The sequence below is a fragment of the Nomascus leucogenys genome, chromosome 2 (assembly GCF_006542625.1).
Source record: "Nomascus leucogenys isolate Asia chromosome 2, Asia_NLE_v1, whole genome shotgun sequence".
NCBI lineage: Eukaryota > Metazoa > Chordata > Mammalia > Primates > Hylobatidae > Nomascus > Nomascus leucogenys.
The window spans coordinates 76,104,632-76,123,643 of record NC_044382.1 but is presented as its reverse complement, the minus strand read 5'-3'; the positions used below and the strand labels follow the sequence as shown (position 1 = coordinate 76,123,643).

The following is a 19,012-nucleotide window of genomic DNA, read 5'->3' as shown; positions in this document are numbered from 1 at the left end:
CCACTGAGCAGTCCTTCACGCACACCAAAGACAGAAGAGTGAGTTCTGAGATCTGTTAGAATAACCAACAGTTTATTAAAAGCTTGCCTGGGACTCTGTGCCAGCCCCACAGCTGAGAGGGGCTCCCACGACTGCCCCCCAGGCCTGGGAGCAGCCCCTTCCAAGGTCCTTCCCTTGTTTCCCCGCCCCAGCCCTGATCCCAATTAAAAAAAAAAAAAAAAAAAAAAAAAAAAAAAAAAAGGACAAGACGGCACAGGACGTCAGACAGTAACAGGGGAAGAGACCCAGGCATCCTGACCCCAAGACCCCATCCTGATCCTTCTTGCCAGTAAGGTGGCCTCTCATTCTCCCTGCCTCAGGCCCCAGACCTGCTCTGCCCTGTGGCAGGTCTGAGGGCCCCACTGTGAGGGTAGTATAGTTCTCTGAATATAGTATGTCTAGACCCACCCTTCCCCTCCCCCAGGGGACTAGATGAATATTTGACACGCACATCTCCCTCCTTTTCTAGGTGGCGGAGGGAGACCCTGGCACCATGGTAGGGAGGCGGGGCTCCCAGGCAGCCTTGAGGCACCTATCCCCAAGCTGGCCCTGGGCCACTGGCCAGCCCCAAGAAGCTCATGAGATGAGGAGGTCTGAGGGGAGCTGGAGCCTACATCTTGTCCCCGACCCTTGCGGGGGCCTCCGCCTCAGTGCCTTCCAGGGTCAGGCTCCACCCACCCCTGCCCTGCCCAGCTCGTCTGCTCCTCCCCGCTGCACTTCAGGAATAGAAGTGGGAAGAACCATTGAGGATGTGGGAAGCAACACTGGTGCTGCGGCTCAGGGGCCCAGGCACTGCGGCAGCAGGGGGGCCCACATTCTCACTGCCACTGCCCCCCGAGGCTGCCCGCCGCAGGGGCTGGGGGCTGTTTCTTAGCAGCAGCAGGGCTCCGCCACGGGGTGTCCCACTCTGTGTGGGGGGCCCCAGCCAGTTTGGGGGGCCTGGGGGAGCCAGCAGAGATGGCTGACGCCAGGCTGGAGGGGGCATGCCTGGTGGAGGAGGGCCGTGGCTCCAGTGTGCCCCAGAACGGGGAACGGGACGGGAGGGCCAGGCCGGGGCAGGGGGTGGAGCAGGATAGCCCTGGGCAGCAGCCTCAGCCGGGATGCCCCCCAGAGCCATGCTGGAGAAGCCCAGCCTCATGCTTTCCGCATCAAAGGCCTCGATCTCACGAGCCTGCCGCTCAAGCAGACTCCGGATTCGCTCGGAGCGCCCTGTCTGCAGGGCCAGCAGCTCTTCTTCCACCTGGGGCATCCGGAACAGAGGTTAGATTCGGGGGCGGGAGCCCACCCTCCCTTCGCAGTCCTGGAAGCTGGGCCCCTTACCCGCTGTTCCAGCAGTGCCCGCCGCAGCGCAACCCTCTGCTCCAGCTCCCGCAGCTCCCTCTCGTGCTGGCTCTCTGTGCGTATCTTGATCTTGCTCTGGTAAGCGTTGAGCAGCTCCAGCTCCTGTTGAAGCTGCTGCCGAAGGGCCTGGAACTCTGCTTCCTGGGTCTCATCAAGCCGCAGCTGGGGAAAATGAACAACCAGTTATAGGGATCTCTTCCCCCACCCCCACTATCCTCCCCTGCCCCAGGTAGGCCTGGGCCCTAAGGTTTCAAGAAGCAGCGGTCTCAACATCTATCAGAATGGAAGATGGTCATACCCTGTGGCACAGCAATTACACTGCAGAATCTATCCCCCAGGTATACTTGCACATGTGCTCGAGGTGTTCACGGAAGCGTTGTGATAGCAAAATACTGGAAACAACCTAAATGTCCACCAATAAGGGATGGGTTAAATAAATTATGGTACAGCCATACCATGGAAAATTCTATGCTGTAAAAAAAAATGAGACAGGTGTACTGACAGGGGAAGATGTCCAAGAAATATTAAGTGGAAAAAGGAAGTTACAGAAAGTAAATGTAAAGTATGATTCCATCTGTGTTTAAAATTCATATAATTTTTCAAAATGTGCACTGAAAAAATACAAAATACAGTTAATTATTATTAAGTTACCTGGGAGAGGTGGGACTGGGTGAGAGAACAGCCTTGGGTGGGGCGTTTCCACTCTCTACCCTCTCCGCACATTTTAAGTGGCCCATTCCAGTGTTAGGTGTGATCATTTTTTTAGAACAGCAACTTTCAAAATCCTCCAGAAGTCTGAGTAAATGGGCTTGAGGGCCACATTCACTTTAATCTGCACCCTGTTTACCCATTAAACTAACTCAGGCCCAGGAAAAAATAATAGCCACTCTTTTCCTTGGTGGTTCTTGGGAATAGGCACATGGCTTTGTCAAGACCTTAAGAAAATACTAAGAGCAAGAATAAAACCACTGAGGAGAATATGAAATAAATCATTGTGGAGAACATGAACAGAGGAAGAGTATGTGAGTTTCCCAAGTAAAAAGGCCCTAGCTCTGTGCATGCCCTGCACCGTCCATTTCTCTAAAGCGAAGTACAGAGCCTGGCCTCTAGCGCACTCCCTCCCTGGACCCCAGGCCTCACCGCCTGTGAGCTGAGCATCTCTGAGATGGACTGGTCATACTGCTCCGCCAAGATTGCCAGCTTGCGGGTCTGCTCTTCCTTGAGCCGCTTAAGGAGGCTCTTGTGCTGAGCTTTGGGCGTGGTCTCCAGCAAGTGTGCTCGCAGAGCCTTGTACTGCCGAGTCTGGATCTTACACGTCTCCTGGAACTGCTTCTTGATCTGCAGCTCCTTAGACTATGCAGTGGATGGATCAAGGGGAGATGGGGGCAGCGGGGAAGAGGAGGAGGAAGAGGAGGAGGAGGAGGAGGAACAACCAGGGGAAATGGGGAGAAGAGAGAGAAGAGAGGAGACAGAAGCAGAGACAGGGAGAGGGAGAGAAACAGAAAACATGTTAGACAGAGGGGGTGGGGGGAGCTGTATACAGACAGACATGGAGAGGTGGGATCGTGCTGAGAGAGATCAGGAAGGTCTCGATGGGCAAGAGATGCAGAGAAGACAAGAAGTTCCAAGAGCACGTGCACGGAGTTGGGTGCGATACCCATGAGAAAGAACATCGGAGTTACTGGACAGGGAACTGAGGATCTTGGAAGCTCTGACCAGGCAAAGAGGGAGAGACTGTGACCTAGAGACAGAAGCACGTGAGCAAATATGAGAACGTGCACAAGAACAAGCGAGAAGAACCAGTCACACAAAACACCCATGAAGAAAGCAACACGACTAAGGACAGACACAGGAAGTCCCAGGTCCAGCAGCTCAGGGAGGAAGGCAGGGAAGGAGGAGAAGCACCGAGCTGAGAAATGGGTAAGAAGGGGCTGCCCCATTTTGGGCCACAGAGGAGAAAGGGGCAAAGGAGGTGGCCAGAAAGGGCCTGACAAGTTCAACCGGCCAGCAGCTACCACCCTGACCAGATTCGCATTCCAGCCCGGCCCCTCACACACTCAGCTCCCACTCCAGGCCCACACTCAATCCTGCTGTCACAGCCCTCATACTCCGCTTGGTTGCCCCCAGCTCAGCACCCCCTACTGTGGAGGGTCTGCAGCCCCGTCCCCCAACCCACTAGGGTAATGCCTGATGCAGGAGAGCAATTTGGTCCCCTGCAGCTGGGAACTATGGAGGGAACGGGTTGGGAGAAAAGGCAGGGGATGAGGAGACCAAGGGCTTGGAAACTAAGACCTCTGGAATGAACCCGCAAACAGGGGCTCTGTGGGACCAAGAAGTTCGGTGAAGTTCTACAGGGGCCCAGACCCCAGAGCCGGTGGTGGTCATGGTGCAATGAAGCTATGAAGGCAGAGAGCATGAGGCTGAGGAGTGAGAGGGGCTGAGATAACGGAGATGGGGTGAAGAGGTCATGGAGCCGGGCCGAGGGTCAGCCTGGGGGCATACCGGGGAGGCTAGGCGGCAGGACAAAGCAGACAGAGGCAGCCTGGGCCAAAGGCACAGTTCCGCTCAGATATTTTATTTGTGTTTGTCTTTTTCTTTTTTTGGTGGGGGGAAGGGGACAGGTTGGAAGGGAGACAGAAAAACAAAATCAAAGAGGAGAAAAAAAACATGACTCTTCCCACCCTCCACCACCCCTGGCCCCAGGCCTGAGTCAATGAGGGTGAGGATGAGCACACACAGCGGGCGAACAGCAATAACTTAGGGGAGGAGCGCCAGGAGAACACAGAGTGACTGCTGGACTCCATGGCTGAGGAGGCTGCCTGTCTAGAGGTCCGAAGGGCTCTAGGTGAGTGAGCAAACTGAGGAAGGTGGGTGAAAAGAGAGGACTAGGGACTGGAGAAACTTCACTGAGTCGTGGGAGATAAAGTGCTCAATGCTCTAGATTTGGGCTGGAAAGGCTGGAGTCAGCTACCTCCAGGGGGGGAGGGACCGGGACTGGCGGGTGCGGGACCTCCGCCCGGCTAGAGTCCCTGGCAGTGGCTGGCGGGAGGCAGGGGGCCCTAGCTGGCGCTGGCTGCGTGGTAGTAGCCGGGGGATTCGGGTGGGCCGTTCACCCCGAAGCAGGCCCCAGCTGGCCAGTGTGTGGATGGCCCACGGGGGCAAGTGGGATGCTAAACCCTGGCTGGCCCGTGCCAGACGCCAGTTCCAGCCCTTGCACAGGACCCAGACCCTTGCCAAAAGGGCTAATGGGTGTTGGGTGGTGCGGGGATTACGCCGCCGGGGCCCAGGGATGGGCAGGCGGCTGCGGAAGCCATCCTTGTTGGTTTTGGGGTACAGTGCAAACAGGCCCCGGTCCCCCACAGCCCCACAGCCCTGCAGGGCCCGGAAGGCCATGGGTGACAGGCGCAGCAGAACCCGCAACCAGAGTCGAGATATGCCCCGGCGCACCCGGGGACCCTGCTGCCGCACCCATCTGCCCCCCGCTGCCATAGCCACCAGGGGTAGAGCTAGGCCTGGCCAAGCTAAGAGCCAGGCAGCTCCAAGGCCCAGGGGCACACCCATGAGGCCTCGGCGCCAGCTCAGGCCCAGGACGGCCCCCAGTGCGGTACCCTGGGCCAGGAGTAGGAAAAGACTGGAGGGCAGGTGCAGGGCTGTACAAAGGAGCAGGTAGGAGGCCCCCAGACCCACCAGCCCCACCTCAAGGGCCAGCAGCGCTGCCTGTAGGCCACCCCCACCCTGGGCTGCCAGCAATGGAAGCAGCAACAGCAGCAGGAGGGGCAGGAGGCCAGAGGAGGACCCCACTGCAAAGGAGAGGCCAGCCAGGAGGCCATGGGACAGGAGTCCGGGGAACTGGCTGGCAGGGCAGGGCCTCAGGTGTGTTGGAGGGGGTTCAGGAGGGATGTCGGGGGAAGGACAACCATCTCCAGGATCCCTAGGGGTCCCAATCGGAGCCCCCTCTTCCTCTTCTTCCTCCTCCTCGGGGACAGGAGTCAGTGCTGGGCCCTGGACCCAGCCAAGCTCAAACTCCTCATCTAGAAGACTCCCTTCCTCCTTCCCCCACAAGCTCCATGTCCCAGCCTCCTCCTGGCCAACAATGCTCCTCTCCTGGGGTACAAGGGAGGGCACCCTAAGCTCCTCTATCTCCTCAGACAGACCCCAAACTTCCTCATCAACCAGGCTCCCATGTTTTTGTGGACTGGGACTAGGGGCTCCTGATTCTTCCCCCAGAATCCTCTGCTGCTCGGGCTCCAAAGCGGCCCCTTCCTTTCCCAGAATCCTTCTCTCTCCAACTGCTTCCTCCTCCTCGCCAAGCATTCTTTGGTCCAGGACTGCCTCCTGGCCAGGTGAGCAGGGCTGCTCTTCTATAGGGGTGCCTGTGTTGGGTGGGCCCAGAGCCCCAGGAATGGGGAGTGGGAGGCCCGGGGGGCGCTGGCCTGCACGTACTTTGAGGCTCTTGGGCTGCTGGCGAACCTGGGCCGCATGCTTCTGCCGCAACTCTTGCTCACGCCGCTTGTTGTACTCCAGCTGGTTGCCCAGCTCCGTCTGGTGCTGCAGGCGGGTGAGCTCAGCCCGCGTGCGCTGCACGGCCTGCAGCTGCCGCAGCTCCAGCTCCCGCGTGGCCTCGTGCTGCCGAAGCAGCAGTGCACACTCCAAGTCTTTCTGGGTCTGCTTCTTGTTCAGGTCCTGAGGCAGAAGAAATGCAGGGCCCGGGGCCTGGTCAGTATCAAGGAAGTGAGGGGCCAGGGCTCCTTGGCAGAGGGAGCTGGGGATGGCAGGAGATGAGGGTGTAGGGGAGGCAAGCTCCTCCCTGGCCTGGGAACAGAGGCCTAAGGAAATTCTGGCAGAGTCTGTTGGGGATGAGAAGTAAAAGGGGCACTGAAGCAAAGCTGAACTGTAACACTTGAGGGCCAAGGAGAAGGAAGACAAGAATGAGGCAAATGGAAAAGGGTGGGTCCCTGGGATCCACGAGTGAGTGGGAGGGGAACGGAGATTGGGATGCCTACCTCCCGCAGCAGGTCCTGGTCCAGGCTGTGCCGAGCCAGCAACATCTTGCGCTTGTACTGGCGACACTGCAGCTCAAAGTACTGGCGCTGCCGCCGCAGGAGCCCTGCCTCCTCCTCCGCCTGGCATTGCTGGAGCTGCTCCTTCTGCCGCAGCAGCCACTCGGCCTTCTCCCGCTTGGGAGTGCTGGGGTTCTCCTGGAGCTCCTGGGGGAGGGCAGAGGGAAGCAGGGTCAGGACCCACCTGGCTCGCCATCGGCTCCGCCCCCAAGCAGCCCTAGCTCACCTCCTTCAGCTGTTCCTTGCGAAGTTTGTAGGTCCGCTTCTGTGCCTCCAGCAGGGCGGCCAGCTCTTTCTTCTGCTGCCCAAGGATGTGCTGCTGGAACTTCCGCTCCTCGGCCTGGGCAGCTCGTGCCTCCTTCTCACCAATGGCCTGGTGCCGCCGGGCCAGCTTTTCTGCCTCCGCCCCAAAGCCAGCCCGCTGCGCCTCAAGCTCCCGCTGCAGCCGTGCACTGTGCTCCTCCCGTTCACCCCTCAGCCGTGACTCCAGGGCCAGCAGCTGCTTCTGGTGCTGTCGTCGCATCCGCTTATAGCCACTCAGCTGCTCCCGCAGCGCAGAGTCCTGCTCATGCTCCTGGATCTGACGGCTGACCTGGGGAAGGAGAGAGGGTGAGAGCTGGGGCTCAGCCTGGCCCCTAGTTAATTAACACAAGGGGTCTTCTGTGGGGAAGAACATGGGTTTTCAACTCATGGGTTTCATTCTCATTTAACACCTTCCTCACACACGGCCTCTCTAGCCTGTTTCCTCAACTGGATAATGGTGATATTATCTACTTCACAAGTTGGTGTGACCGAATGATAAAAGGTGGTGAGCACAGGGCCTGGCACAAAAGTAGGAACAATCCATACTAATTTGAAACAGTGAGTCACACAGACCTGGGATCAAATCCCAGCTTTGCCACTTACCAATCACGTGATCTCAAGTAAGTTAACTTCTCAAAGCACCAGTTCCCTCATCTATTAAATGGGGAAATAATACCCCCTCATAGGGGCTATGGGGTAAGTTCGGACTCTATCTAATAGGCGTTGGCTTCCTTCCGCTTCAGCAAACATGGTCGGCCTATCAGTCCCCAGGTATTGAGCTGGGATAGGGGCCACAAGATGCTGGAATAACAAGAACACTGGGCTTGAACACCTTCATTCAAAGTCTGATCTCAGGTCTCATTCTCAATTGACTCTATGAGTGGCTCTCAAACTAGTCCCGGCAGCCAAGCCCCTGGCAGTCAAGACCTCTCTGTACAGTACTGCAAAGCACCATGGGATCTGAAGAATTGTTGGAACACAACCAGCACCAAGCAGAGGCCATAAGAACATACTAGACTGAATCAGTGGCCTCTAAGGGGATTGTTGACGCTCAAATGCAGCTGAGCAGGAATGTGATCTAAAGGCTTATTAAAAACATGGATGAAAAGCTATGTTTTATGAAAAGCCTAAACACTTTTTCCTGTGAACTGAGAAAAAGATTGCCATGAGTTGATTTTAGGAGAGGACTAAGGGCCTGCTTACAGGAGCGGAGAGCCACCAAAGGCACTGGGGCAAGTGGCCCCTCTGAGCCACAGGTGCCTCATTTCTCCAATGGGATCCTACCCTTCCCCTCCCAGCAGGGCTGGGAGGGTTAACACAGGCCTGTGTGTTAGCCTGAGAGCTAACCGCTGGCATGAGACAGATACCTGAACACCATCCCTGCCCTCTGGGGCACAGAATCTGGCAAACCTATCATGATGCTGTTCAGGACCACCCAAGCACAGGGCACCCCCGGCACAGGGCTCCCCCAGCACTGGACACCCCCGGCACAGGGCTCTACAGGCACAGGGCTTCCCCAGCACACAACCATGAAGCACCTGACTCACCAGAGGAGCCTGGGAAGGCAACCCAGGAGATGTCAGTTAAGGCAGGCCACAAAAATGGAGTAAGAGTTTGCCAAGCTAGAAACACCCAGATTGGGCCATATGACCAAAACAGTCCGCTGAGAAGAGGAGGGAAGCGGGAGGGTTAAGGGGAGCAGGCAGGAGCCAGCAACAGAAAATGAGGGTAGAATCCAGACTCAATCCCATGCCACAGGGAGGAAATCATTTCTAGACTTAAAAAGACTTAAAAAACAGACAGCGAGCAGGCTGAGGATGGCTACACTCACCAGGGAGGCAGTTCGGATTGTGGCAAAGTGGTCCCGGTTGCGGCAGTAGGCCCGGCGGCGGGCGGAAGAGGCGGTGGAGGTGGGAGCTGGGGCTGCAGGCGGCTGGAGAGGGCTGGGGGTTATCTCTGGCTGGTAGGGGTCATCATATAGGTTGTCAGAGCCCTAGAGGGAGATGGAACACCCAAGGCTCAGAGGCCATTGGGTCCAAAGAGAGCTACCTGAGGAGAGCCACTCAGACTCAGAGGAGTGCTGCACTTAGGGAAGGAGGGCGAAGACCCAGGCGGTTCTAGAGCAGGTGCTCAGGTCCCCCAAGGGTGAGCTGTGTACCGGCAGCCGATGGATAATGGAGCTGTGAGAGGTGACTGTGTGCTCTCCCTCCTGCATCATGGCCATCTCCCGGGCTTCGGGGCCTTCTTCCTCCTCCTCCTCTTCCTCCTCCTCCTCCTCCTCTTCCTCGTTGTCTGAGGCATCTGCTAGGCTGTTAACGGAGCTGCTCTGGCTGGAGGCGCTGATGGACATGCTGGGCACTGAGTGGCTACTCTCGAGACTGGTCAGAGTCCCGGCCCGGTGCATGTAGGGCTCAGCCTCCTGCGAACAGGGCGTAGGCTGCTGGGCAGGGAAGGGGAAGCCCTGGGGCGTATGCATGGAGGTAGCATGGGGAGATGGTGGTGTGAGTAGGGCTGGGGAAGGGGCCAAGCAGCTGCAGGGGGCAGGCACACACAGGGGATAAAGAGGGGTGTCAGGGCAAGCTGGGTCACCTCTTCCTCCTCTGGGGCCTCGGCACCAGGGCCGTTGGGTGCCTCTTGGAACAGGATCTTCTTCATCTTGCGGTACTGCAGGTTGTCCAGCTCCCGCACGGCATCCTTGGTCCTCTGGATCAGGTCCATGATGACTGTGGGTGGCCGCTCCCGGAGTACAAAGCGGTGCTGGGGGAAGAGGGCACTGAGGCCTGCTGCCAAATCCCCTTCCCCCCATAACCCACAGCCCTTGGCATTCCCTCCGGCCTGAGGCACTCTTCTGGGACCCACGCCCACCATGGGTTGATGCTGGCCTTATCCCAAGCCCTTCTCTCACAATAATTTTCTGTACCACCCAGTACCTACTCCCCAGACAGACTATTCTTCCACTAAGCATGGCTGACAGGCAGGAACAGTCAGGAGAACCAGATTCTCGTCCAGCTCCTCTACTAAAGGGCTATGTGACCTTGGACATGTCATGAGGCCCCTCTGGGCTTCATACAGTATCCTACAGTTATAAAACAAGTGGGTCCAACTACATAAAGTTTCCAGCTAGGGATCCTCAGGCCCCCATGGGTCTGTGAAGGGAATGGGGCCCCTCTATTTTTGATAATTCAAAAAACACCTAAGGGAAATCATACATTTACCCACGATAAGGCTACACAGGCTTTTGGCTTGCATTACATCAGATCAGTGGGGGCAACCCTGGTTATCACACGCTGACCAGAAGCTCTGGCTGGCATTTATATGAATCTTTGATTAATAAAAGATGGGAAAACAGTTTATTACTTAATAAATTAAGGCAGTCTGGTAGACAAAATCTTGTAAAACACAGAGTCCACTGGGCATTGGGGATGGGGTGGGAATTCATCAACGAACCTCTTGGTGGAGGAGGAACTGGGAACCACTAATTTCCCTGGGGGTTCTTGTGGCTCTAACAAGCTACAGTTCCAGGAGAATGCTAGGCCAGGAGGCCCTCACCTTCAGGAGAACCTCTGAGGTTGGTCTGTCTTGAGGGATTTTCTGAAGACAGGAGTCAACAAAATTCCGGAAGTACTCAGACCTGAAAGTCACAGGAGGGTGGGAGAGGGGTGGGGAAGGCATGAGCCAGGCATCTGTACCCCATGGCCTAACCCCTGGGCCCAGATTCGGAATCTCAGTCCTCACCAGTGTCCTGACTGGAGCACGGGGGATTCATTCTGTGCAATGTGGTATAAGGCACTCATCGCATTCATGTTAAACAGCGGTGGTTTCCGTTCCGCTACAGAAAAAGGTGAAAGGGAAGAAGGTGAGAGGTGGCGGGGGGTAGAGGACAATGGAATGGAACTGAGACGACTTGGGTTCAAACCCCAATTCCTTGACTTCCTTGCCACATGACCTTGAGAAGTTCCCATCATCCTGTTGCGTCCCAATTAATTCCTTCCTCTGTAAAATACAACACCCAACCTCTCCACTGCACATGGGTGGAATAGGGGTCAAAGAAAGTAACATCCACAAAAGCAGTAACGAAGGCAGAAGGACAGCCATTCAGTTATCACCCCAACTAATACTTCTTAGGTGCCAAAGGGAGCAGATAACGTGATAATTGCTATGGGGAAGATAAAAACAAGAATTAGGCCCCGCCCTCAAGGAACTTCCAGTCTAAAAGAGAAGATTAAATAGGACTGAAAAAATAACATCAAAGTATTAACTGGTATAAGAGGGAAACAGGGAAGTGGCTAGGAAGTTGAGAGTATGCAGTGGGCCTTCAAGCTAGTATATCTTCAGGGAATTCAGAGAAGGGCTTTGTAAAAAGCCCTGAGATTAGAAAGGAAAGTGCAAGCTAAGAGTCGCTGAGAGTCCCTTGTAGCCCGGACAAATGTCATGTTGTTTTGGCCTAAATGGTGATTTTTTGTTTTGTTTTTTGAGATGGAGTCTTGCTCTATTGCCCAGGCTGGAGTGCAGTGGCGCAGTCTCGGCTCACCGCAAGCTCCACCTCCGGGGTTCACGCCACTCTCCTGCCTCAGCCTCTCCGAGTAGCTAGGACTACAGGCGCCCGCCACCACGCCCGGCTAATTTTTTGTATTTTTAGTAGAGACGGGGTTTCACCGTGGTCTCGATCTCCTGACCTCGTGATCCGCCCGCCTCGGCCTCCCAAAGTGCTGGGATTACAAGCGTGAGCCACCGCGCCAGGCCCTAAATGGTGATTTTTAAAATTAACTGCCAATAATCAAATAATAATACAAGTTTCCAGTTTCTCCTTAAGAATTAGATCTGTAGAAATGGAGTCTACATTACTGCATAACAATGGTCTGGAGATAAGCATTAGCTGCCCTCTTTCTATGGAAACAGCAATCTCCAGTTCGCCACATCCTTCTCCTCATTGCTTCCCTGATATTGACTTAGTATGAGTTGACATTTACAATCAGACTTGATATGTTCTTTTTTTCAATAGTAGAGTAATATTTCTCTGTATCCACATCTCTTCCAAAAACTAGAAATAAAATGGACAGATCTAGCTTTTTCTTATACTTAGGTCTGTTTCTTACATTTTTCATCAACTGTCTGGGCCTGGCATCAAATGGTAAATGGAGACTGTGAAGATGGAGGAAAAGGGCTGGTCCAAATCTCTGACCTCAGGCAGAGGACCCAATACGAACCAAGGCAAGGAAGTGGAAAAGTTCATGACACACTCAGAGTGTGGAGCCCATGAAGGAAAGGGCCAGCATTTAGGAAGCAAAGCCTCTAGGATGGTGGGAGGAAGGATGGGGATGGCTTCAGTCTTGAAGGCAACAGGGGGCCACTCATGGCTCCAAACAGGGAGTTGAAATGACAGCACTGAGCTTAGGCAGACCTCTCTGGCATCAGTACTTAAGACAGACCGGAAGGGAGAAGAGACTGGAGAGATCACTGCAGGAGGTTGTTGATAAGAGAAACTAACAGCAACTCTTAGGGAACTGTTTTGTGCCTGGCATTGTGTTGGAAGCTTTATAAAGGTTACCCACCTCATTAAAGAATTGTTTCAATAGTGCTGGCTGACAGAGATGAGAACCTCGGCACAGCTTTAAGGCCTTAGGAACTCGCTTGGACCTAACTCTCTGGCCTTATCCTTCTATATTTGCTGCATTACATGCTAGATTCCAAATAACTGAAGCTAATCTCAGTTCCCCAGGACTGCACTTACCTCGAGGCCTCTCACATGCTGTTCTCTCTGCCTGGAAAGCTCTTCCCTACATTCTGCAAACAGCTATTATTTATCTTGCGGGTTGGCTTCAACATTCTCCTACAAGGAGGCCTTCTTCAGCCCCTAAACTACGTCAAGGCCCGTTTTACATTTGAACCGCTCCTGTAACTTCTCCACACAGCGTTCATCACATTGAAAGAAAACATGCCTGCCTGGTTTCCCTAAATCAAATGTAAGTTCCATGAGGGCAGGATTCTCATTCACTGCTATCCCTCCAGAATCACAGGTCCATGGCACAGCACATGGTGGGCACTAAGAAAAAATTTAGAACCAGGGTAGTGGACAGGAAGAGATGAATGCTACAAAATCTCTAGGCCTAAGAGCTGGCAGAATTTGCCAGCTGCCTGTATTGGGGCTCCAGGGTAGAGTCACAACGGACAGGAACTTGGAGGCCTGGGATCCCATCCCTAGGAGAAGGGGGTAGTCTGGAGTCTGGGAAGTAACAGGAAAGAATGGAAAAGATGATGAGGGAACAGAGAGGATGTTCTTACCCAGCTCGATGCAGGTTATCCCCAAGGACCAGACATCCACTTTGCCATCGTACTGCCCCTCATCCATGGCCAGGATCACCTCGGGTGCCATCCTAGGAGAACGGTCGGGAGAGAGAGGCAAATCACCCGCCGAGACCCTGTCACTCCTACTCCCAACATCCTGGGAGGTCTCTCCACTCACCACCACTCACTCACTCACCAGTATGGGGTGCCCACGAAGGAGTTGGCAGGTGCCATGATGGATGCAGAACCAAAGTCCCCCAGCTTCACTAACCCTGGCTCTGACAGCAGGATGTTTCCAGCCTTCACATCCCTGCCAGAGGCAAAGTACAGGGAAGAGACATGTGTCTCAGGAAAGCTAGGCAGGGGCAGCCCAGCTAAATGACAAGTGGTGCAGATAGCACTCCCCTCCCAGGCACTGCCGGTGCTGCTTGTACCTATGGATCATGTTGTGGGAGTGCAGATACGCCAGGCCCTGAAGCGCCCCGTGGGTCACAGCTGCGATCTCTACCTCCTGAAGGGGTTTCTTGTGCACTGGAGAGTGAGGAAGAACATCAACCCAAGGGAGCGCAAGGGTGGGATTGGAATAAGCTCCCCTTAACCCTTCCCTATGGCTCCCCTGCTCTTCTCCCTTCTCCACTTATTGGCCTATGAGTCACTTACCTTCTAGAAGGTCAGAAGCTGAGCCCAGGCAATACTCCATTACCAGCTAAGGAAGAGACAAGGGTCAGAGATCAGAGTCTCCTGGGCAGGGACTCACAACAGAGCTTCCTTGACTGTCCTGTACTCAGGCTATGTCCCTGGGGTGATGACAGGGAAGAAGGGCAACTGGAGACAATGAGAGGGTGGTGGGAGAGTTTCTGGAGTCCAGGCCCAAGACATTCACCACTGCCCATCTGAATCCCTTCAAACTCCCATTCAATCTCCACCTTCTCCAGCCCACAGTGACCTGTCCCACCTGCTAACAGCCTATGTCACTCTGAGCCAGGCTTTTGCTCAGTGGGTATGTCTGAGGACTAAAGCGGTCAAAAGAGACTTCCTCCTTCCCAAGATCCCACAACAGCACCACCAACAGGGACCACCTAAGAGACTGGACCACAATAAGGACGGGCGTGAATAGGAGTAAAGATCAGGCCAGAATCTGACACCAGCTTACCCAAGCCGTGTGCTCCCTCAGGTAACAGCCCCGGTACTGAATGGTGTTGGGATGCCGGAGCTTCTGTAAGAACCGCACCTCCTTGATGATGTCTTGCCATTTCTAGGGGGTCAGGGTAGGCAGAGGTTACCTAGCTTGCATCTTCAGACAGGAGTCCCCTGTCCCCAACCTGGCTGTATTGCACCTGGCCCACCTCATTGGACTGCTTCCCACTGTAGGACATCTTCTTGATGGCCACCACCTCACTATTCCGGACATCCCGGGCCTAGAGGACCAGACCAGAAAGTGTTGAAGGCCCCATTGAGAGCTGGGCATGGGAAGACTTGCTGGCCCAGCAGGAGAAGGCAGGAAATACCAGTGTGATGGAGTAGTGTGCAAGGGCTGTTGGGAGGTCCACATGGGTAGGAAGAGTCCCCATCCCTATTACACCCTCCCAAGACCCAACTCACAAAGTATACAGCTCCAAAGCTGCCATGGCCAATTTCCCGGAGGTCAGAGAAGAGCTTTTCTGGGTCATCCTTGAAGAAGAGCTCAGCCACATCTGGGTCCTTCAGGCTCCCGGCCCGGCCCCCAGCTGGCATGGTGGCCCCTGGGGGCCCTGAGAGTGGGGCCTGGCCTGAGGAATGGAAATAATACCCTTAGATCAAGGATTGAGCCTTCAGGGAGAGGAAGGGACCCATCAAGTTTCTGCTATCTCCTCCCCTCATTCCCTGATGAGGGGGAGGCACTGCTGAGGAAGGGGAGGGGGAGATTAGGAACAACATCAAAGCTCCAAAAAATGAAGTTGCCCTGGCAACCAGATCACGCGGGCTGGGTCCCTGGAGTCCCTAAAACTGCTAGGAAGATTCTGGGAAGCTAAGCATCCTCACCACCCGCTTCAGCGCTCAACAAGTTCTCATTTCCCTACAGCCCCTGTATCTCCCCTCAAGGATAAAACATTCTGCTTCCCAGCCAGCACTCCAGAGCCCCAAGTGTCCTGTCCCATAAGTCCCATACCCCAACTGTTTCCAGGCACCTTTCTGTTCCCCTTGGCGCTGAGGCCCCCTCCTCCCTCAACCTCTCACACCCTGGAAGAGAACAGGAAATGGCCAGGCCGGAGGCGGTGGAAATCCGTCCATTGTTAGAAGTGGGTACTGGCCCAGAGGAGCCCGCAGAGTCACTCTCAAAAAGGGCAGGGGGAGATCTAGAATGGGAAGAATAGGGATATAAATGGCATCTGGCTGTGAGGGCCTCTCTGTGCTCTGGGCCACCTTACTTGTCCTGTCTAATTGCATAAGCATCACACACAGGTACAGGACATTTGCAGGGTACAAATAACATTTATTGGGTACCTTACATGCATTATCTCTATTCAGTCCTCACCACAACCTTATGAAGCAAGTATTATGATTTCCCCTATCTTACAGATAAAGAAACAGGCTCAGCAATGTTAAGTGCCTTGTCCAAAGCTGGTCCTCCATCACTATGATTTCAGAGCAGCCCTTCGAAACAGGCAGGGCAGAATCATGATCACCATTTCCTAGGTGAGGTCACTGAGGCACAGAGAAGAAAAAGGACTTCTCCAAGGTCAGAGAACAGGACCTTCTGCTCCCCGGTTAGGCCTGTGTCCATTACTCTCTCAGCTGTCACCCCAAGCTCAGCTCCCCTCTTGCAGGAAGCCTGTCCTGACCACTCCAGCCATTGGGAAGAGCACCTAGGGCACCCAGCCAAACACCCCGAGAAAGTTCCTGCAGGATACCAGAACCAAAACCCTCAAGGAGATTCCAAGACAGGCTCCAGCCTAAGTACTTGTCAGAATTTAGGCACAAAGGAGCCTTCAGCAGAGCTGGAATCCTGGGGCAGAGTTCTAGCTACTTAAAAGCACCTGACAATTTTAGCATGTAATTTATTCTGTCATGCCTTGTTTCCTGTTGTGTTGTTAATTTTGTCTCCTCAGCCCAACTGGAAGCTGGAGGGCAAGGAGGGAGCCTGACTCTCCAGTGGGCCCCCAGGGTGCAGAGGACTCAGAATAGCCTAGGAGACTGATTGATTGCTTTCTGCTCAGCCCTCAGCAGCTCCCCAGGTTGCTCAAAGCAGGCCCTTTTCTCCCTTCTGCCAGCAACAGTGCCAAGCACCCCTCACCAGCACCACACACCCACACACAAAGGCAGGTGCTCTCAACTTGCCAAAGGAATCTTCCTGACCTCTTTACCAACACAAGGCCCCAGAATGCCAACCTAGGCCACATGGAAGGGGTGCCACCCACTGGCAAAACATCATGCAGGTCCCCTTCCCCATAACAACAAACACTTGAACAATAACCAAGGTCTGTGCTAAATCATAACCACCTTCCAAAACGGACAATGTTATCTCCATTCTACAGATGAGGAAACCTGTATCTATCTGCTCCTAAGCTATGCTACCAGTACATCCCATCTGCAGTGCACAGCAACAGGGCTTTGAATAAGTTCCTTCTAGTTCTTGGTCTTCTCTTCAGTAAAATAGATTACAGCATGGAGCTGTTAAGATTTTAATGAGATCTCATACTTAGGAACACCATGCAGACACTCAGCATATGGATTTTTTCCTTTCCTGCCTCCAAGGTCCCCACAAAGCTTTAATCCTTTGGGGGATCATTCTACCCCAACAGCTTGGCTCGAACAGTTAAAAGATGTCACTAGTGCTACCATTTGTCAGGAGAGAGCCCTCTCAGGAATCCAGGCCAAACCCTGGGATCGGGGTAAAGATGAAGGTCACAGTGGATAGAAAACTCCATGAGGCAGAGGCAAAAGCGAGAGGCTCCCATCAGGAAAAGCTTCTGAGTAGAGCCCTTCTGGAAAGGAAGCTCATCTCATCCCCATTCTTAAACCTCACCCCAGCCTGGTCTCCTAGGGACCGCTGGCGGAGCCCAAACTCAGAGGAAAAGAGATGGCAAGAAGCACGCATGCATCAGGGAAAGATGTGATTGAGGACTTGAGTTCAAATTCTGGTTCTGCCACTGTGTGACCTTGGGCAACCTCTCTGGGCCTCAATGTTCTCAACTGTAAAATGGGAAGATGCCAATAAAAGAGACCCCCACAGGGTGAATGCGGGGATGTCACATGAGAGAATGGCTGTCAAAGCACTTTGTAAAAGACAGATCGTTTGACAAATGGATGAGATTATTGACACCATCACAGCAAGAGGTTGGAAGGTAACTGCAGCTGGGGGAAAACATTGCCAGGCACCTCCAAGCACACACACACACACACACGCATACACACAAACACATATACACACACTTCCTTGCAAGGAGAAGAAATCCAACCAGACCAGGCCTGAAAAGCAGGTAAGCAGATCCACCATGGGAATCAGAGGCATGGGAATCAACACCACAGAATAGCCAGGAGAAAGGGGAATATCAGGGAAGAGAGGTGGCTGTGAGGGGCAAAGTGAAGGGGAGAAGACTGAAGTGCAAATCCATCTGATTAGCTGAAGCAACCTAGGATGTGAATCTCGGTGACATCAGAGACCCTGTCACCTGAGGTCCCCCACCAACCAGACACAATGAAAGGAAGAGGAAGGGGTGGCAACAGAAGGCAAGGCTAGCCAGAGGCTGACCACTGGCTCAGCTGGGCTTCCCCATCCTGAGGAGAGGGCCTACCCAAGTCCAGCTTCTCAGAAAGGCGCACCCTTTCTTCTCAGAGCTAGACACAGGGACCCGCGCCCCTGCACCCCGTGTCTCACCTGGTAGGGGTCACTATGGTGCCCCAGCGCCTCCGCTTCCGCCTGGGGTCCTCCAGCGGCTCTGCCAAGCAGGGAGAGGGGCAAGGAGGCCTTTCCCCTTGCCACCTCTTCCTCGGCTTTCGCCCTTCCTGAGGGCGGGCCCGGGAAGCCTCCCCTGGAGGGGAGGGGGTGACAACCTAATCTGACCTCGCGGTCCAGTCCTCCCCCTCCTCGAGGGCGACAGCTGCCAAATTCCGGATTTCTGATTGTGGGGTCTGAACCCCGAATATCTGAACGGGATGGAAACTGAATCCGATAATTGAACGCCCGGGGAATGAACCCCGGATACTGGTGCACGCAAGGGCCTGAACCCGATATTTGAAATTCTATGAAACAGAGACCCAGGTTTAGAGAGGTTGGGACCCGAGTCCCGGATATCTGGACTATGAGGACTGTTACCCGGCTATCTGAGAAGCGAGGGGCAAAGCCCGGAAATTTGGGACCCAGGGGCCTGAGCCCTAGGTCTTCGGCCACCGACTGGGGGCCCACCCCGAGGACGTCCGGCCGCACGGCCCCTCGCACGCCGGGGTCCGAGGGTGACAGCCCCCGCTCCCGCCCCGGCCTCCTCCCTCTCCCTTCTCTGTTCCAAGAATAGCTGAAAGATTGTAGCTAAGGCGCTGCTGACGGTCCCCGCGCCCTCTCTGCCTCTCCTCTTCTCCGTCTCAGCTTCTCTCCGCACCACAGCCCCGGTCTCGTCCCGGTCTCCCTCTCCCTCTTCCTCCCAATTCCAAGATGGAGACCGGGCGGGAGCGCGCAGGCGCAGTAGGGACGCCGGGCTAAAGGGGGCGGGGCCGCAGAGGATTCAGCCCCGCCCTCTCTCCTCACTGCCGCGGCCTGGGAGACCGGCAGCCGCCGAGCCCGAGTGCGCGCGCGCCCCGCCACGCGGACCCCGGGCCGGAGGAGGCGGGGAGAAGGGCTAGGCTTGCAAGGGGAGGAGCCCGGCACTCTGTCCCACGACTGGCGGTAGACAGAGCTGCAGCGCATGCGCTCGCCCCGCCTTCGCTCTGAGCCCGAGCTTGTTGCTAGGGGAAGCTTTGAGGCGGAGCGGGTGGACGGACAGCAGCGGCGATCTGCGCCTGAGCGCAGG

At 55.0% G+C, this 19,012-nt stretch overlaps 1 protein-coding gene across 3 annotated transcripts; it reads right to left on the bottom strand.

Annotated features, from left to right (window-relative positions):
- Window positions 1–51: 51 nt before the first annotated feature.
- TAOK2 (TAO kinase 2) lies at window positions 52–18,658 on the bottom strand. Of its 3 annotated transcripts, none has more exons than XM_030798014.1 (19): window positions 17,887–18,658; window positions 14,631–14,797; window positions 14,375–14,446; window positions 14,182–14,283; window positions 13,689–13,734; window positions 13,463–13,559; window positions 13,225–13,338; window positions 13,026–13,117; window positions 10,479–10,572; window positions 10,293–10,374; window positions 9,333–9,500; window positions 8,902–9,162; window positions 8,575–8,736; window positions 6,667–7,032; window positions 6,384–6,587; window positions 5,824–6,063; window positions 2,521–2,733; window positions 1,360–1,542; window positions 52–1,279 (listed from the first exon to the last, which is right to left on the bottom strand). In XM_030798014.1, exons 2-19 carry the CDS (start codon window positions 14,760–14,762, stop codon window positions 758–760), a joined length of 3,150 nt encoding a protein of 1,049 aa, XP_030653874.1. In that variant the 5' UTR covers window positions 14,763–14,797; window positions 17,887–18,658; the 3' UTR covers window positions 52–757. The 3 variants fall into 3 exon arrangements, 2 of the variants coding, with proteins under 2 accessions (XP_030653874.1, XP_003282047.1); XR_004026687.1 differs by having other exon boundaries at window positions 1,098–1,279; window positions 1,360–1,783; XM_003281999.2 differs by lacking the exons at window positions 52–1,279; window positions 1,360–1,542; window positions 2,521–2,733 and having other exon boundaries at window positions 3,928–6,063.
- Window positions 18,659–19,012: the final 354 nt, after the last annotated feature.